Source organism: Enhydra lutris, unplaced genomic scaffold, assembly GCF_002288905.1.
Source record: "Enhydra lutris kenyoni isolate GAN:26980312 unplaced genomic scaffold, ASM228890v2 scaffoldscaffold24, whole genome shotgun sequence".
NCBI lineage: Eukaryota > Metazoa > Chordata > Mammalia > Carnivora > Mustelidae > Enhydra > Enhydra lutris.
Window position 1 is genome coordinate 12,164,317 of NW_019154108.1, and position 22,441 is coordinate 12,186,757.

The 22,441-nt window shown below is 35.9% G+C and overlaps 1 protein-coding gene across 4 annotated transcripts in view; it reads left to right on the forward strand.

Moving 5' to 3' along the window:
* LOC111150759 (CDC42 binding protein kinase alpha) overlaps positions 1-22,441 on the forward strand; it is a 328,384-nt gene that overhangs the window by 244,798 nt on the left and 61,145 nt on the right. For all 4 annotated transcript variants that reach the window (XM_022508346.1, XM_022508347.1, XM_022508348.1 and 1 more), the window contains 5 exons: positions 6,468-6,592; positions 13,640-13,745; positions 14,175-14,323; positions 15,879-15,970; positions 18,400-18,476. In XM_022508346.1, coding sequence (XP_022364054.1) covers positions 6,468-6,592; positions 13,640-13,745; positions 14,175-14,323; positions 15,879-15,970; positions 18,400-18,476 — 549 coding nt within the window. The remainder of the gene's footprint in view (positions 1-6,467; positions 6,593-13,639; positions 13,746-14,174; positions 14,324-15,878; positions 15,971-18,399; positions 18,477-22,441) is intronic.

Below are 22,441 nucleotides of genomic sequence, written 5' to 3' on the forward strand. Positions count from 1 at the left end.
ATTTAATAATAAATTTAAATTATTAAATTAATTAAATTTAATTAAATTTAAATTAATTAAATTAAATTTATATTAAATTATATATAAATTATATAAAATTATATAAATTTATATAAATATAAATTATATAAATTATATAAAATTATATTAAAAATATATATAATATATATATTATAAATTATAAAAATTATATTAAAAATTATTATAAATTATAAAAATTATATAAAGTTACCCATGATCTCATTACCACAAAACAAATATTTTAACTTTATATGTTCCTTCCAGGTTTTGTTTGTGTAAATAGTTACGTAGGTGCAGTCATACATGCATTCCATTTTCTAATATGCCTTTCACTTAAAATGTCATGATCATGTTTCCATATTCTATACTATACTATACTATACTATACTGTGCTATTCCATATTATAAGCCAGATATGTCAAGGTACAAATAGTAAAACCTCATTCCCAAATAAGCAAAATGAACGAATCCTTGGGTAGAATTTACTAAGTGCAGATCCTCTTCTAAGTTACTTTATATATATCATTTAATCCTCACAAAAACTCTGTGAGGTATACACTATTACTCTTGCCACTTTATGGTTGAGGAGACTGAGGCAGAGGGAGGGGGATGAGACTCCTTTCCTAATCAGAGGACCAGGGAGTGGCCAGATGGAATTTGAACACATGCAGTCTGGCTCCAGAGTCCATGCTTTTATTTAGTAATAATAAAAAGATTAGCATTTCTCTAATACTGAGCAAGTCTACTTAAAACTACTTATAACTGTTGTAACATGGTCTTGCAAAAGCTGCGTTTCCTCTCCTTCCTGCAGCTATCTATAGCTGACGTCACTCACAGATTAGTTGGAAGGACTGTCAAAAGCAATAGTAATGAAAAGTAATGTGTTGTATTAATTAGTAAAGACATTGCATCTGCAAAAAATTTTTCAAAGACGGCTGGTAGACTTCTGTCTGTGCTAACGTGAAGAGATTGATGAATCTTCTCAAGAAAAAAAAATTTCAAAGTGGACATAACTGTCAAAAAACAACCATTTCAGAGCTCTGGGAATTAACCAGAGGATGACCACTACAGAACATTGCTGAGATAAATGAAGGAAAATTTAATGGAGAGATGTACACAGTTAATGGATCAAAAAACTTGGAATTGTTAGGACTTCAAGTCTCCTCTAATGTATACATTTAGGGAAATCCCCATCAAAATTCTGATAAGACTTTTTTGTTGGAATTGAGAAGCTTATCCTTAAATTTATTTGGGAATATAAGACCTATAATAGCCTTTTGCAACAAAAATTGGAGGATTTACCTGAGAGTCTTTTGAAACTTACTGGTAGTTTTGGTATTATGGAACCATAGTGTAATGGTCTAAAAATAAGCCCTCATATTTGTGGCCAATTGATTTTCAGCAAAAGTGCAAAGCAATTCATTGGGAGAAGGATAATCTTTTCAACAAATGGTGCTGGAACACTTGGATATCCATGTGAAAAAAAATTAAATTCGTATACCATATAAAAACATTAACTTAAAGTGGATCATAAACTGAAACACGAGAGATAGTTGTAGAAGAAAATTTTCACGATTTAGGGTTAGTCAAAGATTTCATCTATATAAATCAAAAGTATAACCCATGAGAGAAAAATAATGATAAATTGTACTTCATTACAATTTAAATACAACATTAAGAAAAGTAAGGGACATACACAGATAAGGAGGATACATTTGCAAATCATTTACCTAATAAGAAACATATTCAAAATATAGAAAGAACTTAAAACCCAATAATAAATAATGCAAACAACCCAGTGAAAAAAATGGGGGAAAATTTTGAATGGACATTTCATGAAAGATCGATTAGTGACAAGCAAGTGAAAAGATGTTCAATATCATTAGGAAAATGTGAGCTAAAACCACAGATACATAGTGCTATACACCATCAAGAATGAGTGGAATCAACAAAAGGGACCATACCAACTGTTGGCAAGGATGTGGAGGAGCTGGAACTCTACACTGCTTGTGGGAGCATCAGGTGGTTATATAGCCACTTTAGAAAATAGTTTAAGAAATTCTCAAAAGGTAAGCATACCCTTACCACATGACCCAGAAATTCCTGGAGATATTTAAGAAAACTGAAAACAGAGTCCTTCTAAGGATTTGTGTATGCATGTGCATAGCGTCATTATTCACAATACCAAACAACTGGAAACAGTCCCAATGCTCATCAGCTAGTTAGTGAATGAGCAAATGAAGTTTACTATTACCCATATAATAGAATACTACTCAGCTGAAAAAAGGAGGGAATTTCTGATACATGCAATACTGTGGTTGAACCTCAATATTTTGGGGAGTGAAAGACAAAAAACCTACATGTTGTATGATTTCATTGGTATTAAATTTCTTGGAAAAGCAAAAGTATAGAAACAGAAAACAGATCACCAATGCCTGGAACTCAGTTTGGGAGCTAGGACTGACTGCAAACCAGCAGTGGGGAAATTTCTCCTGTACCAAAATTGGATTGTGGTGATTGTTGCACAGCTGTGTAAGTTTATTAAAAATCCTTGAAGCATTACACTTCTAATGGATAAATTTTATTGTATGTAAATTATGTCTGTAAAAAGAACTTTTTCAGAGGTTAAGTGGCACACCTTGAGGTACAGAACTGAAATCCCTTATTATCAATACACATGTAAGGGTATGTGTTGGCATCGATGGCTTCTCTGGACCCCATTGCCTTCTGAGAAGACAGTGAGGTTGGAGGTAGGATTAAACATGGAATTGCAGCTGTGCTCCTTTGGTAGAGGGGGAGAAATAAAACTGCACTGTGACTTGTGCCAAAAATTGTCTATGTCTCACATAAGTACAGGCCAAAAACTGAGAACAACCCTGGGTCATTAGGATTCCTGATCAATTTGGATGGGGGAATTGGCCCACTGTGACCTATGGCCAGATCCAGCTCTGAGACTGTTTCTTTATGACCCATGAATTAAGAAGAATTTTTACATATCTTTTAAGTAAGTTTTTCTAAGAATAAGATGTGAGGGAACCCATGCCTGGCCCACAAAGCCAAAAATATATACTATCTAACTCACTGGAAAGTTTGCAGACCCTTGACTTAGAACATGTTTTAGCCTTATTAGTAACTGAGTTAAACATACACACACATACATATATATGTATGCAAATATGTATCTACACATATTCACAAACACATATATATGTGTAAAGGGATTTGCTCACCTGATTGTGGAGGCTGACAAGTCCCAGGATCTGTAGTTTGCAGTCTGGAGACCCAGGAAGAACTGCTCTTTCAGTAAGAGTGCAAAAGCAGGAAAAACCAACCTCCTAGTTTGAAGGCATGTAGGCAGGAGAAATTCCCTCCTATTCATCTTACTCCCTAGGGTCAGCCTTTTTATTCTCCAGGACTTTGGCTGACTGATTGGGCCTACTGTGTTAGGGAGGGCAGTCTGCTTTATTCAGTCTCTTGATTCAAATGTTCATCTCATCCAGAGACACCTTCACAGACACACAGAGTAATGTCTGATCATGTGTGTTGCCACCCTACGGCCCAGTATTTCTATTAACACAGAAAATTAACCATCACCTGACCACTCATCCCCACAAACCTGTAAATAGCTTTTCTAGGAAAAACTCATCTTCTTCAAGTTGAGTAATCAAAAAGAAATGAACACAGGAACACAGTATTTCTAGAAACATACCAAAAAGCAAGAAAAGAATAGTAATAACTAATGCAGATTGAGCATTTATCAGAAAACTCTCGCCATGAAATAAAAATTGAATGTAATTATTTTATCACAAATTTTTAAAAACTTATTAAAGCAGGAACTTGTGCTTCTGACTATGACAGATTAGTTTATATCATACCCACCACCTCACCAAGAACTGGATTTTTTAAAAAATTGTCCTAATATGGTAGGACTATTTCCTACAGTATTTATCTGTGGAAGGCATTGGGGAGGTAAGAAGGCAGCCGTCATTACTGACCAAGATCCTGCAGAGGAGTAATGCAGGGAGATGAGCCCAGCACTCAACGCCATTTTTCCCCTTGAGGCATTTGCTGATACGAAAGCAGTAGCCGAAGATCCAGGAAGCTGAGCACAGTATTCCATAGCCACACAAGTTTGAAGAGGTGAATACGAGCTTTCAGTTGGACTCATTGAAAGGCTACATTTTAGGAATATGAGTGAACCAGAAAGAGATGAAACCTCTCACTGACTGAAACCTAGCCTCCAAGTAACTCAATACCTGACCTATCTTGAGTGTAAATGCCTGCCAGAAGTAAAGGTAAATACTCTGCAGGAAGATGCTATACAGAGTGTCAAATTACCCCTAAAATTTGTATACAAAATGTGTGGCATACATTAAAATAGTTACCATGCATCCCAGGAGATAAAACTAAATCAGTGAAAACCAAGAGTAAAAATACAATAGCAAAAACAAAATAAGGAAAGAAAAAATGAAAAAAATTAGTTTGTATAAGCAAGCCCACAGGGATTCCCATGAGAATTTTCATAAATGAGATTTTAAAATAACTGTATGATAGAAAATGGAAGACACAAAGAATTTTAGCAGGTAACTGGAATATGTACAAAAGAGTCAAATAGAACATCTAGAAGTGAAAACTAAAATAACCAAAATACCCAATAGAAGATTTTAACAGCAGACTGGAAAGAGCTGAAGAGAACAGTGAATAAGTAAAAAAATTTTGGACTAAAGTATGGGTAGAGATTAAAAAGGATGGACATACATAAAAGAGGATGAAGAAGAAGGGGACATGACGAAAGGATCTGATGTACAAATACTTGCTTTCCCAGATGGAGAGGATGGTCTGTGACATAACACAGTATTTGAGGAAGTAATGGCCCATAATTTTCCAAAACTTATGAGAAACATTTAGGTACAAATTCAAGGAATGCCACAAACCCTAAAGGTGGTAAATAGAAATCACGCTTAAAGACATCACGCTTAGAGACATCATAGAAAAACTGCTGAAAACCAGCAACCAAAGGAAGTCCTGAAAGCAGCCAGAGAAGAAAATCACATTATATTCAAATGAGTAAAAGTTAAACTGAAGCTTGACTTCCCAACAGAAAAAAATGAAATCCAAAAAGGGATCAAAACAGGGAATAAAAAGGAATGACATTTTCAAAGTGCTGGAGGATAATTGCCAACCTAGAATGCCCTATACAGCAAAAAATGTTTTTCAAAAATGAAAGCAGAAATTAAGACTACAGAAAACTTTGCAGGACAACCTGTTTTTTTTCAACAAATAAATTACAAGAAAAATAAAAGTGCTGGAGGGGAACTGCTATGGACAGAATGTGTTCTTCCAAAATTTGCATGTTGAAACCTACCCCTCAGTGTGATTGTAGGAGGAGGTGTTGCCTTTGGGAGGTGATTAGGTAGTGAGATGGAGCGCTCATGGTGGGATTATCATCCTTATGAAAGCAACCCTGGACAGCCCCTCAAGCCTTCCACCCTCCGAGGACGCAGCCAAAGACCACCATCTGTGAACCAAGAGCAGACCTCACCAGACACTGAATCTGCTGGCACCTTGATCTTGGACTCTCTGGTCTCCAGACTGTGAGAAATAGATGTTTCATATTTCAACTATCCAATCTCTGGTATTCTAGTATAGGGGCCCGAATGGACCCCTACAGTCTATAAATAAAAGAGACTTACAAGATACAGGAACCATTAAGCTGTGGTTACTTGTTAGTATCATGATTCAGTATGATAAACTGTTAAGCTTTTTGATATTTCGAGATAACTAGAAATTTGAATAATTACTACCTATGTGATGATATAAGGAAACTCATTAAATTTTTAAAGTATGATTATATTGTTATCTTTTGAAAGAGAGAGCCTTATTTGCAAGAGATATACACAGAAATATATATGGGTAAAATTATAGATGTCTGGTATTCACTTCAGAATAATTCAGGAGGAAGGGATAAGAAGACAGGATCAAATGAAATGACTGGCATTGAGGTGATAATTGTTGAAGTTGGCCATGGGCTCATGTGAACTAACTTATACTGTCCATTTTTCTATATACTTGAAATTCTATATTAGATTTTATTTTAAGAAGAGGATGACATGGAGACATTTGCAGACCAAGAAACAAACAAACAAACAAAGACAAGAGATGTTGTTACTAGTGGAACCTGGGGAGTTTTTAGGCAACTGGAGAAAATTCACAAATGTAAGAATTCAGTATAGAGAGTAAGGGGAAAGCAAAGGCAGAGGAGAATTCAGAACATTTGATGTTTCCAAATTCAGTGACCAGAAGGGTATATGATAAGAAATAGGAAGACAAGCATTTTTTAGTGGAATATGGTAAGTAATCAGATTTAACAGGCGGCATCTGAGCACCTTGCATTCCTGTTCTTGAAAGTCACATGTATCTTCAAGTGTCTTAAAACTGTCTTTCAGCTCACAACTTTGTATGAGAACTTAAGTATGCGCAACCAGCAGTTAGAAGAAGAGGTAAAAGACCTAGCAGACAAGAAAGAATCTGTTGCACATTGGGAAGCCCAAATCACAGAAATAATTCAGTGGTGAGTGCTCTTTTTAAATGTGTTTTTTGTGGGTGATTCGAACATATGGCCAAGTTTTCATGAATTCCAGTTGAAAAATGTTTCCCTGAAGAACATAATTTTATTAATGGCCTGTTTTTTATTATTGATCTGCGTCCTTCTGTATTTTTTCTTATGTTCTTCCTTTCCCCAACTACAGCAAGTATCCCATGTCAACTCTCCACAGCTTCATTGAAAGCTGTTATTTCTAAGAAAAGAAAATGTTATTTTAAGACGGTGGGTCCTTAAAGAACTGAGAAAATCATTCAAAATTGCTATATTTGTAATTATTTTAAGAAACAGCCTAGAGAAAAATTTTGAACCTGAAGATCTGCTGTCATCTTCTTTCATAATTACAAAAGGTTGATGCACATGTCATCATAAAAACTCACATGATTACAGTTTCATTTTATTAACTATTCTTCAAGTTCTTATGATTCAATGTAGAATGAATTACCTTAGTGACTTTCAACATTCACTATTTCATCAAATATTTCTGGTATTTATAAAAATGTGTATATTTTTATAAAACATGAAAGAAATTGAACACAACAGGACTTTATTTTTTAAGGAAAACATATTTTTTAGATTTTTATAGTTACTTTTCAGCTTTCTTATTCTTTTTGGCACATGGATGTTTAATTTTATGAAAACTAGTTTCTTTATGGATATAGACCAATCATTTGGGAATTTTAGTTTCTTGTAATCTTATTTTGATTCTTTAAGCATTTTTTCCATTTTCCTACTTATTGCAGACTAACACCCTCCATCTTAAATCAGAAGTGGATAAACACTGTCTTTTTAAGTGATCTTACCCAAATAACTCAAGTATTTTGATTAGACTGAACTACAGAGCTCTTATGTTCACTCATCTGTGGCTTATGAATGTGACTCTACAGTGCATAGCTAAATGAAAATGCACAAATTGAGGAAATTTGGTTGTGTCCCAAACAGGATAGTACCATTAATGGTTCATTAATGTTAAATTTATGTCCTTGTCATCAAGTCTACATTTCTGAAGCAAATTCATTCTAATCTTTAGCCAAGCTTATAATATCAAAAATTATGACTCTTTATTTATAACTCAATTATTATGTAACCAAATCTATAATTAAACTATTGCTGAAAAAGATGATCTAGCCAAAGCCCCAGTTCCTAGACTGCTGATCTTTTCCAGCAATAGGCATGATGGGTTCAGATGGAATGGGAAGTGTTTCTACTAAAGTAAAGAAGCTTTATTTTTTTTTAAGATTTTATTTATTTATTTGACAGAGAGTGAGAGAGGGAACATAAGCAGGGGGAGTGGGAGGGGGAGAAACAAGCTCCCTGCTGATCCAGGACCCTGGGATCATGACCTGAGCCGAAGGCAGATGCTTAATGACTGAGCCACCCAGGAATCCCAGTAAAGAAGCTTTAAATGTAGATTCTCTGGAAAGGGTTAGTAGGAATTATTAAGGTGAAAGTTTTTACATGATACCATGAAACACTCATTTTAGGCTTTTCACATTCAAGTGAAATGTGTATAAGAAACCAGGAATGCAGGCAAATCAGTTTGCATAAAACTGTTATTTAGAAATGGGCTAATATATTAGGGTGCTTGGGTGTCTCAGTCAGTTAAGTGTCCAACTCTTGGATTCAGCTCAGGTCATGATCTCAGGGTCGTGAGACCGAGCATGCTGTCAGACCCCACACACTCAGCAGAGTCTGCTTGAGATTCTCTCTCTCCCTTTGTCCTTCCTCCTGCTTGTACTCTAAATAAATAAATAAATAAAATCTAAGAAAAACAAAACAAAACAAAAATATGGGCTACTGTATTAGATAACTAATTATTAAAACCTAATAAGGTAAAAGTAAAAGGTATACTCGCTGATCTCAGAGTTCTCACTTACTTGAATGTTTAATCTGAGACATTCTGTCCCTGCCTAACAAGGCAAAAGTCTCAGACTCTTTCGAGTTTTTCAGTCTTGCTATATTAAATAATGAAGGGATGCTGGAGACAGGAAGATGGTGGTGGAGTAGAAGGGCCCTAGGCTTACCTCGTCCCACAAATACAACTAGATAACTGTCGAATCATACTAAAACCCCCAGAAATTGGACAAAAGACTGACAAAACAAACTCCACATTTAGAGAGAGAGAAGAGACCACATTGAAGAAGGTAGGAAGTGTGGAGGCAGGGAAGAAACAAATCCTGGCTGCTGCAGAAGAGAGGTACCCATAGTCACAGAGAAGGGCAAGAGGGAGGAACACACAGGGGAGTGCACAAGGAGAACACTTACGCATAGCCATTGTCTTGAAAATGGGAGGGGTTAAATTTCATGAGTTCTTGGAACCAGCAGGGATTGAAGACTAGAGTTTTAAAGGTCAGCAGGCTTGGCTGAAATAGAACCTGGAGAGTACTGCACTGCTCTTGGAAAGAAGGCAGGCAAACAACCTGGGGGCAGATGGCGTGGAAACAGCAATCTGAAGAGTGCCTGGGCACACAGCAGGGAGGTTATATTTGTTCTTCTTGGAGTGCAGCCCAGAGAGACAGCATTCATGGAGAGACCTCTCTGAGAACAAAAGGAGCTGGTGGCACCATTTCCCTCCCTGGCCCCTCAGCGTAAACACAGGGCCACCTGTGGAAAGATACTGGCTGCCTAACTTGGCTCTACCAAGTCCCACCCCAGGTGCTCTGGTGGAACTGCCCTTCTCAGTCACACTTACCTCAGCTGTAGTGTGGTGCCTTCTTCCCCCAAAGACTAGCACAAACCCTTGCCCATACTCTGTCTCCTGACCAGGCAATTTTACAGGGCCTCCAGTCCAGTGGAGGTGGTGATAGGTCTCATTTCACAAGCAGACCAAAGCAAACATAGTGAAAACTTACTACATTCAGGCCAGGGATCAAACACTGCCCACAGCAGGCAAGGAGACCCTCTGTAGATGACTGGCTCGAAGGACAGAGCAACCAAAACACAATAACAGAGCACAGGGAGCACACACTTGAGACACTCCCTAATGTATCAGGCCCTGGGCATGACATGACCCCTTTTTCATAAGGCCATTATTCTCAGGAGCAGGAGATATAACTGACTTTTCTAACATAGAGAAGAAAGCAGAGACTTAAAAAAAAATGAGAAGGCGGAAGAATTTATCCTAAGTGAAAGAACAAGATAAAGCCATGGCCAGAGATCTAAGCAAAATAGATATAAATAATATGTCTGATGGAAACTTTAAAGCAGTGATCATAAAGATACTCAGTGGACTTCAGAAAACCATGGAGGACATCACTGAGACCCTTACCACAAAGATAAAAGTTTAAAAAAGAATTAGGAGGAGTGCAATAAACAAGATTAGAAACACACTTGATACAATGAACAGCAGGCCGGAAGAAGTAGAGGAATGAATTAATGACCCAGAAGTCAAGGTAATACAAATCAGTGAAGCTGAACAAAAGAAAGAAGAATTACACAAAATGAAAATAGACTTAAGGAACTCAGTGACTCCATCAAATGTAATAACATTTGTATTTTTGGAGTCCCAGAGGAAGAAGAGCAAGAAGGGGGGCAGAAAATTTATTTGAAGAAATAATAGCAATAAACTTCCCTAATCTCGGGAAGGAAACAAACATGCAGATCCAGGAAGCAGAGAGAACTCCCATCAAAATCAACAAAAGCAGGCCCACACCAAGACATATTGTGACTGAATTTGCAAAATAAACTGTTAAGGAAAAAATCTTAAAAGCAGTAAGACAAAAAGAAGTCGGTAACATATAAAGGAAAACCCATAAGGCTTGCAGGAGATTTTTCAACAGAAACTTGGCAAGGCAGAAGGGAGTGATAATGATATATTCCAAGTGCTGAGTGGGAAAAATCTGCAACCAAGGATACTCTCTCCAGCAAGATTCTCATTCAGAATAGAAGGAGAGATTAAGAATTTCCCAGACAAACAACTAAAGAGTTCATGACCACTAAATCAATGCTGTAAGAAAGATAAAAGGAGACTTTCAGTGGAAAGGAGATACCAGAAGTGACAATATGAAGATAGGAAGCAGAAAAGCAGTAAAAAATGAGTAGTGTTGTAAAAAAACAGTCAAAAAACTTATAAAAGAGGATACGAAATATAATAGCATATACCAAAACAAGTGGAGGAGAAAAGAATGGATTCAAACTTTTAAACAGCTGTCAACTTAATATAGACTGCTGTATGCAGAAGAGGTTATATAAAACCTCATGGTAACCATGTATCAAAAACCACTAATAAACATGCAAAAAATAGAGAAATAAATCAAAATTTATCACTAGAGAAAATGAGCAAACCATGAAAGAGAAAGACAATAAAGGATCAGAAAAAGTTTCAGAAACAACCACAAAACAAGTAACAAAATGGCAATAAATACATATCTGTCAATAACTACATTGGTTATAAATGGACTAAATGCTCCAATAAAAAGACATAGTGTGACAGAATGGATAAATAGACAAGGTCCATCTATATGCTGCCTGTAAGAGACTTACTTTAGACCTAAAGACACCTGCAGGGGATGGAGAAACATTTATCATGCAAATGGATGTTGAAAGAAGCCAGAGTAGCAATACTTCTGTTGGACAAAGTAGACTTTAAAACAAAGACTGTAACAGAGAGGTAAGGGTACTGTGTCATAATAAAAGGGTTAATCCAACAGGAACATGTAACTGTCATAAATATGCATCAGACATAGGAGTGCCCAAATACATAAAACAATAGGAAACATAAACTAATCAATAGTAATATAATAACAGTAAGGGACTTTAACACCCCACTTACATCAATGGACAGATGATCAAAACAGAACATGAACAAGCAAACAGTGTCTTTGTATGACACACTGGACCAGAGGTACATAACAGATATACTCAGAACCTTCCATCATAAAACAGCAGAATATACATTCTTTTCAAGTGCACATGGTACATTCTCCAGTATAGATCTCTATGTGTTTACAGTAGTCAATGGAAATGAAGAAATTGAAAACATAAGCTGTTTTCAGAGAAGGTAATTATTTGTATATATGTGGGATGAGGAATACACTTACATGACTTGGCCAAAGAAAAGGTGAGGGACTTACTTGCCTCTACAATTAAAAAAAAAAAAAAAAAAGTTAAAATGGGCACAAGTCAGCTTATCCAGATGGCCTAGAAGAAAGGGCAAGACAGTGCTGGGCTGTGGGAAGTGAGACTTTAAGGATTAAGGTTGGAAACAGACAAATAGCAGTGATTCCGAAAAGGAATTGTAGGAGACCGGGGCCCAGTTGAACTTAATTGGCAGGAGTTTGTAACTGACCTGTCTTTTTTTTTTTTTTTTTAAACCATTTTCTTCATTTATTTTCTGTAGCCAAGAAAATAGATACAGCTTTAATAAAAACTTGAGACTTAGTGGGGAGACCACATGGGTCAGGGAATGTGAAGGTATTCGGCATGCAAATAAAAACAAAATTACAAGAGATTGGTTTGAAACATTAAACAGCATGACAGGCATGTACAAGAGTTACCGCTTTCCGGAGTTAAGGAAGCCTGCGGGAAGATGCATAAGCCAACATGGCCGTGGTAGGGCGCTAAAGTGATGCTGGTTGGGCTGATTAGCCTGGCCCTTTCAATGATACTACAGTTTTCTTAAGTGTCTTTCTCGGTACTCTAAAAAAGGTAATCTTCCTTCATCTCCACTTACTCTTTATACTGTAGATCAGATGATTAAATCAAAAGGTCGTGGTCATTTGTGATATCCAAAGTTAAGGAATTTTAAAGGAAACTGCCTCCCACTACACAAACAATATTTTTTCAAATCATTTTCCTTTAAAAGGCCATGAAAATATATACATTTATATAGAGCCTAAAGATATGTAACGAACTAGGCTGGGCAGCTTTTTACAATGATTGTATCGCTTTTATTGTTCAATTGTTTTGCTTGTCCTCCAGTACACCTTCCCATCTAAGAGAAAAGAGAACCAAATACCTTTTAAAGGGCCTCTTTAAGATATGTGAATAGAGATATATGAATTTGACTCCTCAGGAGTTGAAATTCTAAAAGATGTTAAAGCCAAGTTCAGGATTTCAGTTTGTCTGCTGTATACATCAGATACTCATGGATAAACCTGAAATATACTTTCTTCATTACTCTTCAGTGGCCTCAATTGTATTCATGAGAACAGCTGGCCTTCCCAAAGGCCAATAGTGTTCCCCAGAGTGTATTAGAATACTCTTCTAAGCACTGCAGACTTCAACTCCTCTTTTTTTCTTTGTGCCAATTACAGCTTTCTTTATACTAATTGTTTTCCTTCTTCTTTAGGTTAGGACCTTCTTTTATAGATTTTCATATGCTGGCAGTCCTTATCCTTGTCTTGTCCTTGTTTTGAAGGAGATATAATAAAATACAACCTTCTCTTGATAAATTCTGAAATGTAGAAAGAATGTCATTGAATATAAATTGGAAATATTTCTATCTAGGATCATAATAGTTGCATCAGCAAGATAGTCTTAAGACAGTTACGAGTTTCAGTAAGCTTTAATCTTTTCCTTTTGGTTGGTATTTTATTGACCATTTTAGAAAACAGAGGAGCTTTATTGCAGTACAACCCTGATTTTTGCAGAATATTTTACTTTAAACTTTCTGAATATAGGGTACTTTAGTTTTTAAAATGATGAGTTTTATTTTCATAAGATAAAATGGCAGGACACAATTACTGAGAAATCTTATTCTTTAGAAATCATGTATATATGTGTGTTTTTAATATTAGATTAAAAGAGTATTCTTTGGTTCAAGGGCGAAATTTCACTAATTTATCAGGTGTAAGTAAGTTGAACTTTCCTAAACATGGCCAGCTTTAATTCTTAGACAACTGAAACAGTTTAGTAAACTTCTGCCCCTTGTTGTCAGGCAGTAGTGCTGTGGCAGACCTTTTGAAAGAAGACATTTCAGTTATTTCTTGTATGAGGCTTTAAAAACACTGTATTTCTCCCTGAGGTTTTTCTGTTTGTGTTACTTTTGTCCTTTATCTATATGTGTATGTATTCCAGGGTCAGTGATGAAAAGGATGCACGAGGGTATCTCCAGGCCTTAGCTTCTAAAATGACTGAAGAGTTGGAAGCTTTGAGAAATTCCAGCTTAGGTGCTCGAGCAACAGTAAGTTCTGCCATTTTGCCTGGAGAATTACCATAAGGGGTGGGTAGGGAGGCTCAACACACTCTAATAAATCGGAACACTTTTATCAGTTTGTCTAGGGTTTAGTTCCCTGGAAGGTTTTTCATGAGAATTCACTTAGTCCAAGTCTTTGCCAGTTTAGGAAGTCATAACACATCACTGCTTAACTGTAACTTGTATAGTAGCCGTTATTGATAATAATTATGAAAAAATAAACTCCTTTATGTGTGGGTCTACAATAATTTCTGAATTTAGAGAAAAATAATATATTTTCACAAGCAGTGTTTCAGTTCTGTTCTGTGATCAGAGAAAGTAGTGCTTTTAAGTAGTTTCTAAATGTACTTGCATTAGTGAATTTAAACATTAAGGAAAAAATAGAATGGTGCTAACAACAGTAATATTATTTGATAGGATATGCCCTGGAAAATGCGTCGTTTTGCAAAATTGGATATGTCAGCTAGACTGGAGTTGCAGTCAGCTCTGGATGCAGAAATAAGAGCTAAACAGGCCATCCAAGAAGAGCTGAATAAAGTTAAAGCAGCTAACATCATCACAGAATGGTAAGGTTGAATGATAGAGTCTACTAGAATAATTTCTAAGGTGGTCAAAAGTATTTGGGGAGAAGTTACTTATTTATTTCATACATACCACTTTTTTCTTTAAAGTAATATCCAGAAAAATTTATGAACATTTGAAAATGAATAGATGGTTTCAAACCTTATTTGCAGATACGGGATTTTAATATAACCTTGTTTTCCTCTGACTTGTCCATAAAGTGGAATTAATAGTGCTAATTAATATTTTATTATTTATTTTTCCCCTTATTGGTAAAATTTAGTTGACTCTCAAATTCTCTTCCATTAAATTCAAAATTCTCTCCTTTACAAGAGTATCATATTTGTATAAAAAAGCAACATATATTCAGGGCAAAATACAGTCATCTGGGGATTCTGGCTTCTACCATAGATCTTTTACAAAGGAGGTTTTCTTGATAATAAATTTCATAATAGTATAACAAATTCTAATTCTAACAAATTCTAATTATTCATTTATGCTTTAAGAAAAAGTATATTCCTCCACAGTCTGAGATAATCCTGGATAACGCCATTCCTTCAAGCCTCATTACAACAGTAGAGCAACTTCTACTCTGAATAAATAAATGATAAAATAAAAATCTTAATTGGATTGGAGATACCCATGGTTCAAGAATAAGTCCGTATTGGTGATATGGAGAAAGAGTAGAAAGTTTGTGTTACAAATCAACATATAAATAGAAAAATCCATTTGGTGCTGGAATAGCAGAGTTCCAGAGGCATTCATCGTGAAAAGAAATATAATCCCATAAATTCCGTTTGTAATGGTATGAAGCCTTAGTCCTTAAACTGTAATCATGAATGTTTTGAATCCAATTAAAGGTCAGCTGTCGTGGCACCCCACTGAATTATAAACTCTTGTTACAAATAATCCAGACATAAATTAAGTATGTTTTGCTTAAATGTGCTAGGATGACATTGAAAATGCAAGAGAACGTTTCTGGAGAATGTGAGTCGATCCTAGCACAAAGAGCTGCTAAGTGTCATTCTGTGTTGCAGTTAGAACAAGTGTGAGCTGCCTTCCCGTGCCTGGGACACAGGCGTTTGCACATTCGCTCGTAAACCAGACTGTGAATAAAACTGGAAACTACAGATGTACTCATAAAAATGGTCCACTTTCATGGTTCTCTGTGGAAGAGTCTAACAAAATCCTTAATTTAACCTCTGATTTTATGACATTTTAAGATCAAATCATTTAGCTCCGAGTCAGCATCTTTTTCTGTAAAAGGCCAGATACTAAATATTTTCATCTTTGCGGACCATATTGTCTCTGCCCACTCAACTGCGCTGTTGTGCAAAAGCAGCCAGAGACGGTCTGTGAGTGAATGAGTCTGGCTTGTTGTGGTAGAAGTTGGTTTGTGCAGCAGTAGGTGACCAGCGGGACTTGTCTTTCCTGCGGTGGCTTGACTTCCCTGACTTGATGGGGCTGACTAAACCAGGAAGCTCTGACTACGTACTGTAGGATGGCTCACTAACCAGCAGTAAGAATAATGACGTTTTTCCTTTTTTTCCCTTACTGAAGTAAACTGAAAGATTCAGAGAAGAAGAACTTGGAGCTACTCTCAGAAATCGAACAACTGATAAAGGACACTGAAGAGCTTAGATCTGAAAAGGGTATGAGAATGTGTTTTGCATCAATCAGGGCTTTTTCTGTTGTGAATATATTTTATTACCCGAGCATCTGCATACGTGGAGGTCGGAGAATTGTTCACACTAACCACGCTGGTACTCACTGATGGATATGTGTATGCGTATGTGACACTCACTCTCGCTAGACTGGTCTCAGAGTCCTTCTGTTGTACTTAATATACCTGGCTTAAAGATTTGATAGGAACAGAAAAACTTACTTTGCCATAAATTGGACTGTTTTTTTTTTTTTTTCAGTGCCATGGATAATTTCACAAATAAGATTTTTGTGATTGGAAAAAAAAAACTATTTCTTTATACTTTATACTCTTTTTCAAATGGTGTAGGATTCACTTCCAGGGTAGTTGAGAAAACAATGTATGAAGTAACTAAAGATTAATCTAATCCTGTGTTAGAAGGCAATTCAGTGACGGACTGTTCTGGCACTTCATTGTTTTCTTCCACGTTTGATTCTTAAACCGCCTGCCCTCCGGGATTTCTCAGGATTTATTCCCATTTTCTTGAAAGCATTACCTGAGCATGTTTCCATCAATGTGAAAAGTAACTCAAAGTGCGTGGCGGCTGTTACAGGAACTTCTTAAACTTCCTTTCCATAATGTGGGCATTAAGAACATGAAGATTTAATAAAAAGAAATTCAGAATGTTGTTTTCTCAATGAAGGGATCTCTCATAGGCAGTTATTAGAAATTCATAGTCCTGGGGTGCCTGGGTGGCTCAGTCTGTTGAGCGTCTTACTCTTGATCTCAGGTCGTGAGTTCAAGCCCTGCATTGGGCTCCATGCTGGTCATGGAACCTACTTTAAAAAAAAAAAAAAAAAAAAGGAAAGAAAGAAATTCATTGTCCTGACAAAGTCAGTATTCCTGACTGAATAGTGAACTAATTAATGGCTTTACGTTATGCATACATTATGTGATGCTCCCCTATTTCTCAGTCCTGTGACACAGTGATGTCTAGCTTGTTGGGTCTCTGCATCTGCTTTTAAAAATTGTGGAGAAAAAATAAAATTGTGGGGGAAAGAGAGGGTATCACATAAACCAGTTGACATGAAAAACCCTTAAAAGTAGTAGATGTTCAAAAAATTTTTGTCTGTTGAATTTTCTGGTGAACAGGAAAGGAAGGAACCTAGCAGAAGTGAATTAGGAACTCACACTGAGCACAAGGCTTCACATTAAATTGAGAATCAAGCAGAGTTTTCAAACATGAAGAGTGGAAGGGAGCTGCATTATTTAAGGTGTAGAGGAAAAAGAATATGTAAGACCTGGAGGACCCGTAGCCCTAAAGGCAGTTTATACAGAAGAGAGATAAGTGCAGAGTGTGACTAACACGCCTCATGTTACTGACTGCATCATTTTTAGAACAGATCTAAACTTGCAGAAGAAATAACTTAAGTGCTTTATGAAAGCATGTTAACCTATAACTTTTATTTGGATTTAGAACATTGTAGAATAATAAAGTTTTACTTTATGTTGTAACATAATGTACTATACTATTTAAATATATCATATTTATATAATGAAGGCAAGGATATTTTTTTCTGCTGTGTTTACTAATATATCCTGGTATCTAGACAAGGTTTTGGCACATAATAGGCTCTCAGTAAATATTTATTGACTGGATGAATTTCTGAACATAGTGCCTCATCTGGCATCTGTGATGTTTGTTAATAGAGAGTAGTATGAAAGCCACACAAATTAGCTGATGTCACTTCCTGAGGATATGAAATCAAAAATGGGTGCTTGGTTGTTTCTGCTTTTTCCTTGTTAGTGTTTATCATTGTATACATATTTTAAGAATTATTTTGGAAATTATGCATTTGAAGTTAATACCATAACCAGCAAATAGGCATCAACTTTTAGAACTTTATCTGAGAAAAACTAGGGTATGAGTGATTTATTCTATCAATAAAACAATACCTGAAATCAAACTGAGGCCTTGACAAATGTTTTTTCATAACTAAATACATTTGTTTTATCACTACATTATTATAAGAGATTATTTATATTAGTACATACTATATGTTTGCTAAGAGTTTTTCAAAACAGAAACCTTGTTTGGTGATAAATTAGCTGAGAAAAATCAGACATAACCATGTTTTTAAAATTCTCCCAAGTCTACCAGGATTTACTGTGTTTCTTATGATGTGCTATATGGGAAAAGAAAGAAATTCAAGACCTCAAGTCGGGAAACAAGTATGTCCTGGAGACTGATATAACTGTTAAGTGATATTCCAAAAAACAGTAATATAGTTTATTAAACATGTAGAGTTAATAGCATTGATCAACTTTAAAATATGGTAGCTTGTGAACAGCTCTTAATAGACTCAGACAGGAAAGGTTATCCATTAGAATTAGTTTAAATTGTTCTAGTTTTAAAAAAAAGTTGCTGCTGTCTTCTAGGTATAGAGCACCAAGACTCACAGCATTCTTTCTTGGCATTTTTGAATACGCCTACCGATGCTCTGGATCAATTTGAAGTAAGTATTAAGCTTTTCAAGTATTCCCTGCAGTCCATTTAAAATTCACTTTATGATTTGAAATTCATTCGCAATGAAACTGTTTTATTGCCTCCCACATAAAAGGACCTAGAATCTTATATAAACAAAAACGTGTTAGGAAAAGAGTATGTTCTGCATTCTTATAGAAACTATAATCACATTTGTATCTAAGAAAAATTTAAGAAAGATCTAAATATGGGAGTTGTAACATTTAAAAGAAATTTCATCTCTTCCCGAGTGTTTGCAGAACAAATCCGAACACTTGAAATAATTTTGACACTTTTCTTTTTTGTCCCAAGCATAGAGCTGCAATTTAAAAAAAAAAAGTGAAAAAGGTCAAATCTCACAATAGGGCAATGCTGGGTCTAGCTCCAAATCAGTTCAATTATTTTAGAAGTTTACAATAGAAATACTTTTTGTTAAAAGTATTACATAGAGTGTATTAGGCAGTATATTCCATAATAATCGAAATAGTGACTCTATGACTATCCTTCTTTGGGGCTTAAATGCTTTAAGGGGAAAAAAACCAATTTTCTGATATAAAGTATATTTTTGTCTCAGAAAATTCAAGTTAGTGATTATATCTTTGTTAAACAAATAATCACAAGTCTCTATGCAGAGCACTGGTCTAGGTGCTGGATTGGAGATAGAGTAGTGACCAAATTCACCAAGTCCTGTTCTCAGTGAGGTTACGTGCCAGTGGGAACAGCTAGAGGCCAAGAGATTCTGCTACTCACTTGTAATTATTACCCTTCTAAAGTGCTTCGTTTATTTGAGTATTAATGATTTGCCATGCGCTTCATCTTACTGTATTTTGGGCACAATGTATGCATTATATCTCATTCCTTTGGGAAAGGGAAAAAGAACCACGCTTTTAAAAGTAATTAATGGATTTCTAAGTTTCTTGACAAACGATGCCAATGACTGCTTTTCTCATTTATTTATTTGAATTAATGTCATTTGCCTTTCAATTGTTTTACAAAATTTTTGATTTATTATTTGTTCTTATTAAATTGCTTCATCCATATTTTCTATTTTTTATTGCTGTATTCGTTAAATAGGATTCCTTTTCTTCTTCCTCATCTTCACTGATTGATTTTTTGGATGACGTAAGTCTTTGATTTTCAAACCAATGCATCCTTCAGTAAAAGACATCAGTGAATTGAATTGAAGAATTTTGCCTAGTAATGCAGTCAGTTTTAGAAATATCATACCTGGTAATTTATTTGTGAGACAAAATTTGCTTCTTTCTTATCTGAAATATAATGAAGAGTTTATCTTTATTAAACATCAGAAAGTGAAAATGTACTTTGAAAAATGCTTTGGCCATCAGAGAATCTTTGTTTCCTTTCTTTGCAACAATTCTGAAGACTGGAAGGCTTATTTGATTATTGTAACTATACACATATGTTTATAAAAATGCTCATTTTTATATTTCATGGTGATTTCTATTTCACATTCCCCTTTTCGGCACTTTGCCATTTTTCTCTGTTTGAAGTAAACTTCCGGTGGTAAAATCAAATCATAATATCTGAGTAAAAATCAGTTTTTAATGCTGACAGGATTTCACTTACAATGTGGAAATGATTTCGTTAACATATGTGCTACATGCACTATAAATTGACTGCACTACCATTTTCTCTCCTAAATTAATAATATCCATTTGATAACTTAGAAGTCCCTAATGTATATTATTCATTCTGTTTACTGAAATACCAAATGTACACATTCTCTCTATTCCACATTAAATTCTACATTAAAAATCCTTGTCATGTCGAACATATAACCTTTCTAGAAACTGGAAAATAAAATGGTTTCAAATGCAAATGTTCTACATAGCACCAGTTTTTCAACCAGGGAAATTTTTGTATGTCTGATTTTTTGTGTTTTGCTAAACATAATTCTTATATTCAGAAAAGTATTTCGTATAATTGTCCACTTAAGAAAACTCTTGGTCTAGATTTTTTTAAAAATTTTTAAGTGATTTTTTTTTCTCTTTGAAATATTATACCGAAGTGTACTCCTTTCCATTCTGAATGGAAGCTATTTCATTATTCTTGAGACAGTTCTAGTTAATTCTATAGTGCAATAAAAAGGACTGTCTTAAGGTATAATTGTATTTCATGTTATAATCTACTGTATGTCTCACTGTCCTAAAATATTCAATATAGTATGTTCATAGAAACATCTTTCACTTGAGAGAGAATTTGAACTTGAGTTCAAATAATTTATTTGAACTTCCTTCCACTAGATAGAAAACATTCCATTTTTTTTCTAACAAACTCTTCTCTGCATTCCCTTTTCTCCCACAAAAACAATGAATGTAGAACCTAGAAGTTGTATGTATTTTGACAGTTTCGTTCTGCTCAACCCAAGGGCTGTAGGAATGTGCGCTGTCCGCCGCCCGCCTTGTCTCTGCTCTCTTGGCTGTTGCCTCTAGTGAAGAAGCCTCCTGCCTTCAGTTTCCTCCGGGAGAAAGCTTTCTTGTCCTTCACCCGCTAGCACTCAGCCTAAGTGCAGTTCACATGTAACACTGGGTTTCAAACCAGCACAAAGGAACTCCTATCATAAAGGGAAAAGGAGTTGAGTTGACACATGCTGAATCTTTATGAATCAGGCTTTAGCTTTTAAAAAGCCTGGTTTTTCCTTCATTTGCTTCCTGAGTTCTCTTCTTCCAGTTTATTGGTTAAGTGCGTAAGTGGACTCAGATGCTGCCTCGACCACTTTCTGGGTGTATGGTTGGGAGCGAGCTCCCTAACCTTTCCATTAGGTGAGCCCCAGTTTGCTCATCAGAAGAGCGAGGATAATAGTAATAGTGGTACTGCCCCAGAGGTTGTGTGCGAATTTAAAGAAACAAGGTGTGTAGAGCCCTCAGTAACACTGGTTATTGTTTGCTTATTCGTAATAGGCTGTTCGCCTCCCTTCCTGCATTCCCTTTAGCTTTCTTTCTTGTCCAGGAATCCAGTGTGGCTTAAATGTTTCCTTGGCCTTCTGCTCGCCTTCCACCCCCCACCAGTCCGAGTCAGTGTTCTCCCCGCTTGTCCAGCCACAGGATCGCTGCACACTGAGGCTTGCATGTCAGGGAGAAGGCCAGAGTAAACTCCCGTTTAAAAAAAAAAAAAAAATTGCTTGTATTCTTCGTATTTTACGGTATAAACCTCTGTTTATAGTTGATGATTATGACTGCTCTTCCCAGAGTTATTATTCATTTCGTTCTCAAAGCTGGAGTAGAGTGATGTTTTGAAAAATGGTATTTGATCCTCGGCATGCTTGCGTTCGGTATCCAGGATGCTTAGTGTGAAACCCCACTTCTGGTACTTCCTTTCTGTTCGGCGCTTGGATGCTTAAAGGAATAGAATCAACCTTGATTGTTCTTTGCGCCAAAACTAGTTAAGAGTGTTGAGCAAGACTGCCCCCCAGCCCCGTAGTAAGTGGATTGTAACCCTTAACTAATGCATACAACGCATCCTCCGGTCATTCTTTCTCATTTCAATTTCCGAGAAATAGATGAATTGAAGACCTAGAATTTGAATTGCAGCAGGAACTTGTAGGTTTAGTAAGGGGTAAAGCCGGAATTCAGCCAGATAGCAGAAATGAAACGTTCTTTGGTGTCCATACACCATAGATCTTGCCCATCTGCTCCCTGTGGCCTAGTGACCTCATACTGCCCTCTGATTCTCTAGAACCATACCACCAACACATCCCCTCCTCCAAAATGATGCTTTACTTTTTTCCTTAAGCCTCTTTATGGGCCTATTAACACAATAATTCTTTTTACATGAAATAGTACCCAGAATCACTCTCCCACCTCCAGTTTTTCCTCAGTGTGTTTTGCTTGTTAGTTCAAAATTTAAGTGAATGCCAGAATTTCTAGCAGTATGGGAATACATTTGGAGCTGTAAGCTTCCCTGTTAAGTTGCGTGGTTTAGACAACTTTCTGGTGA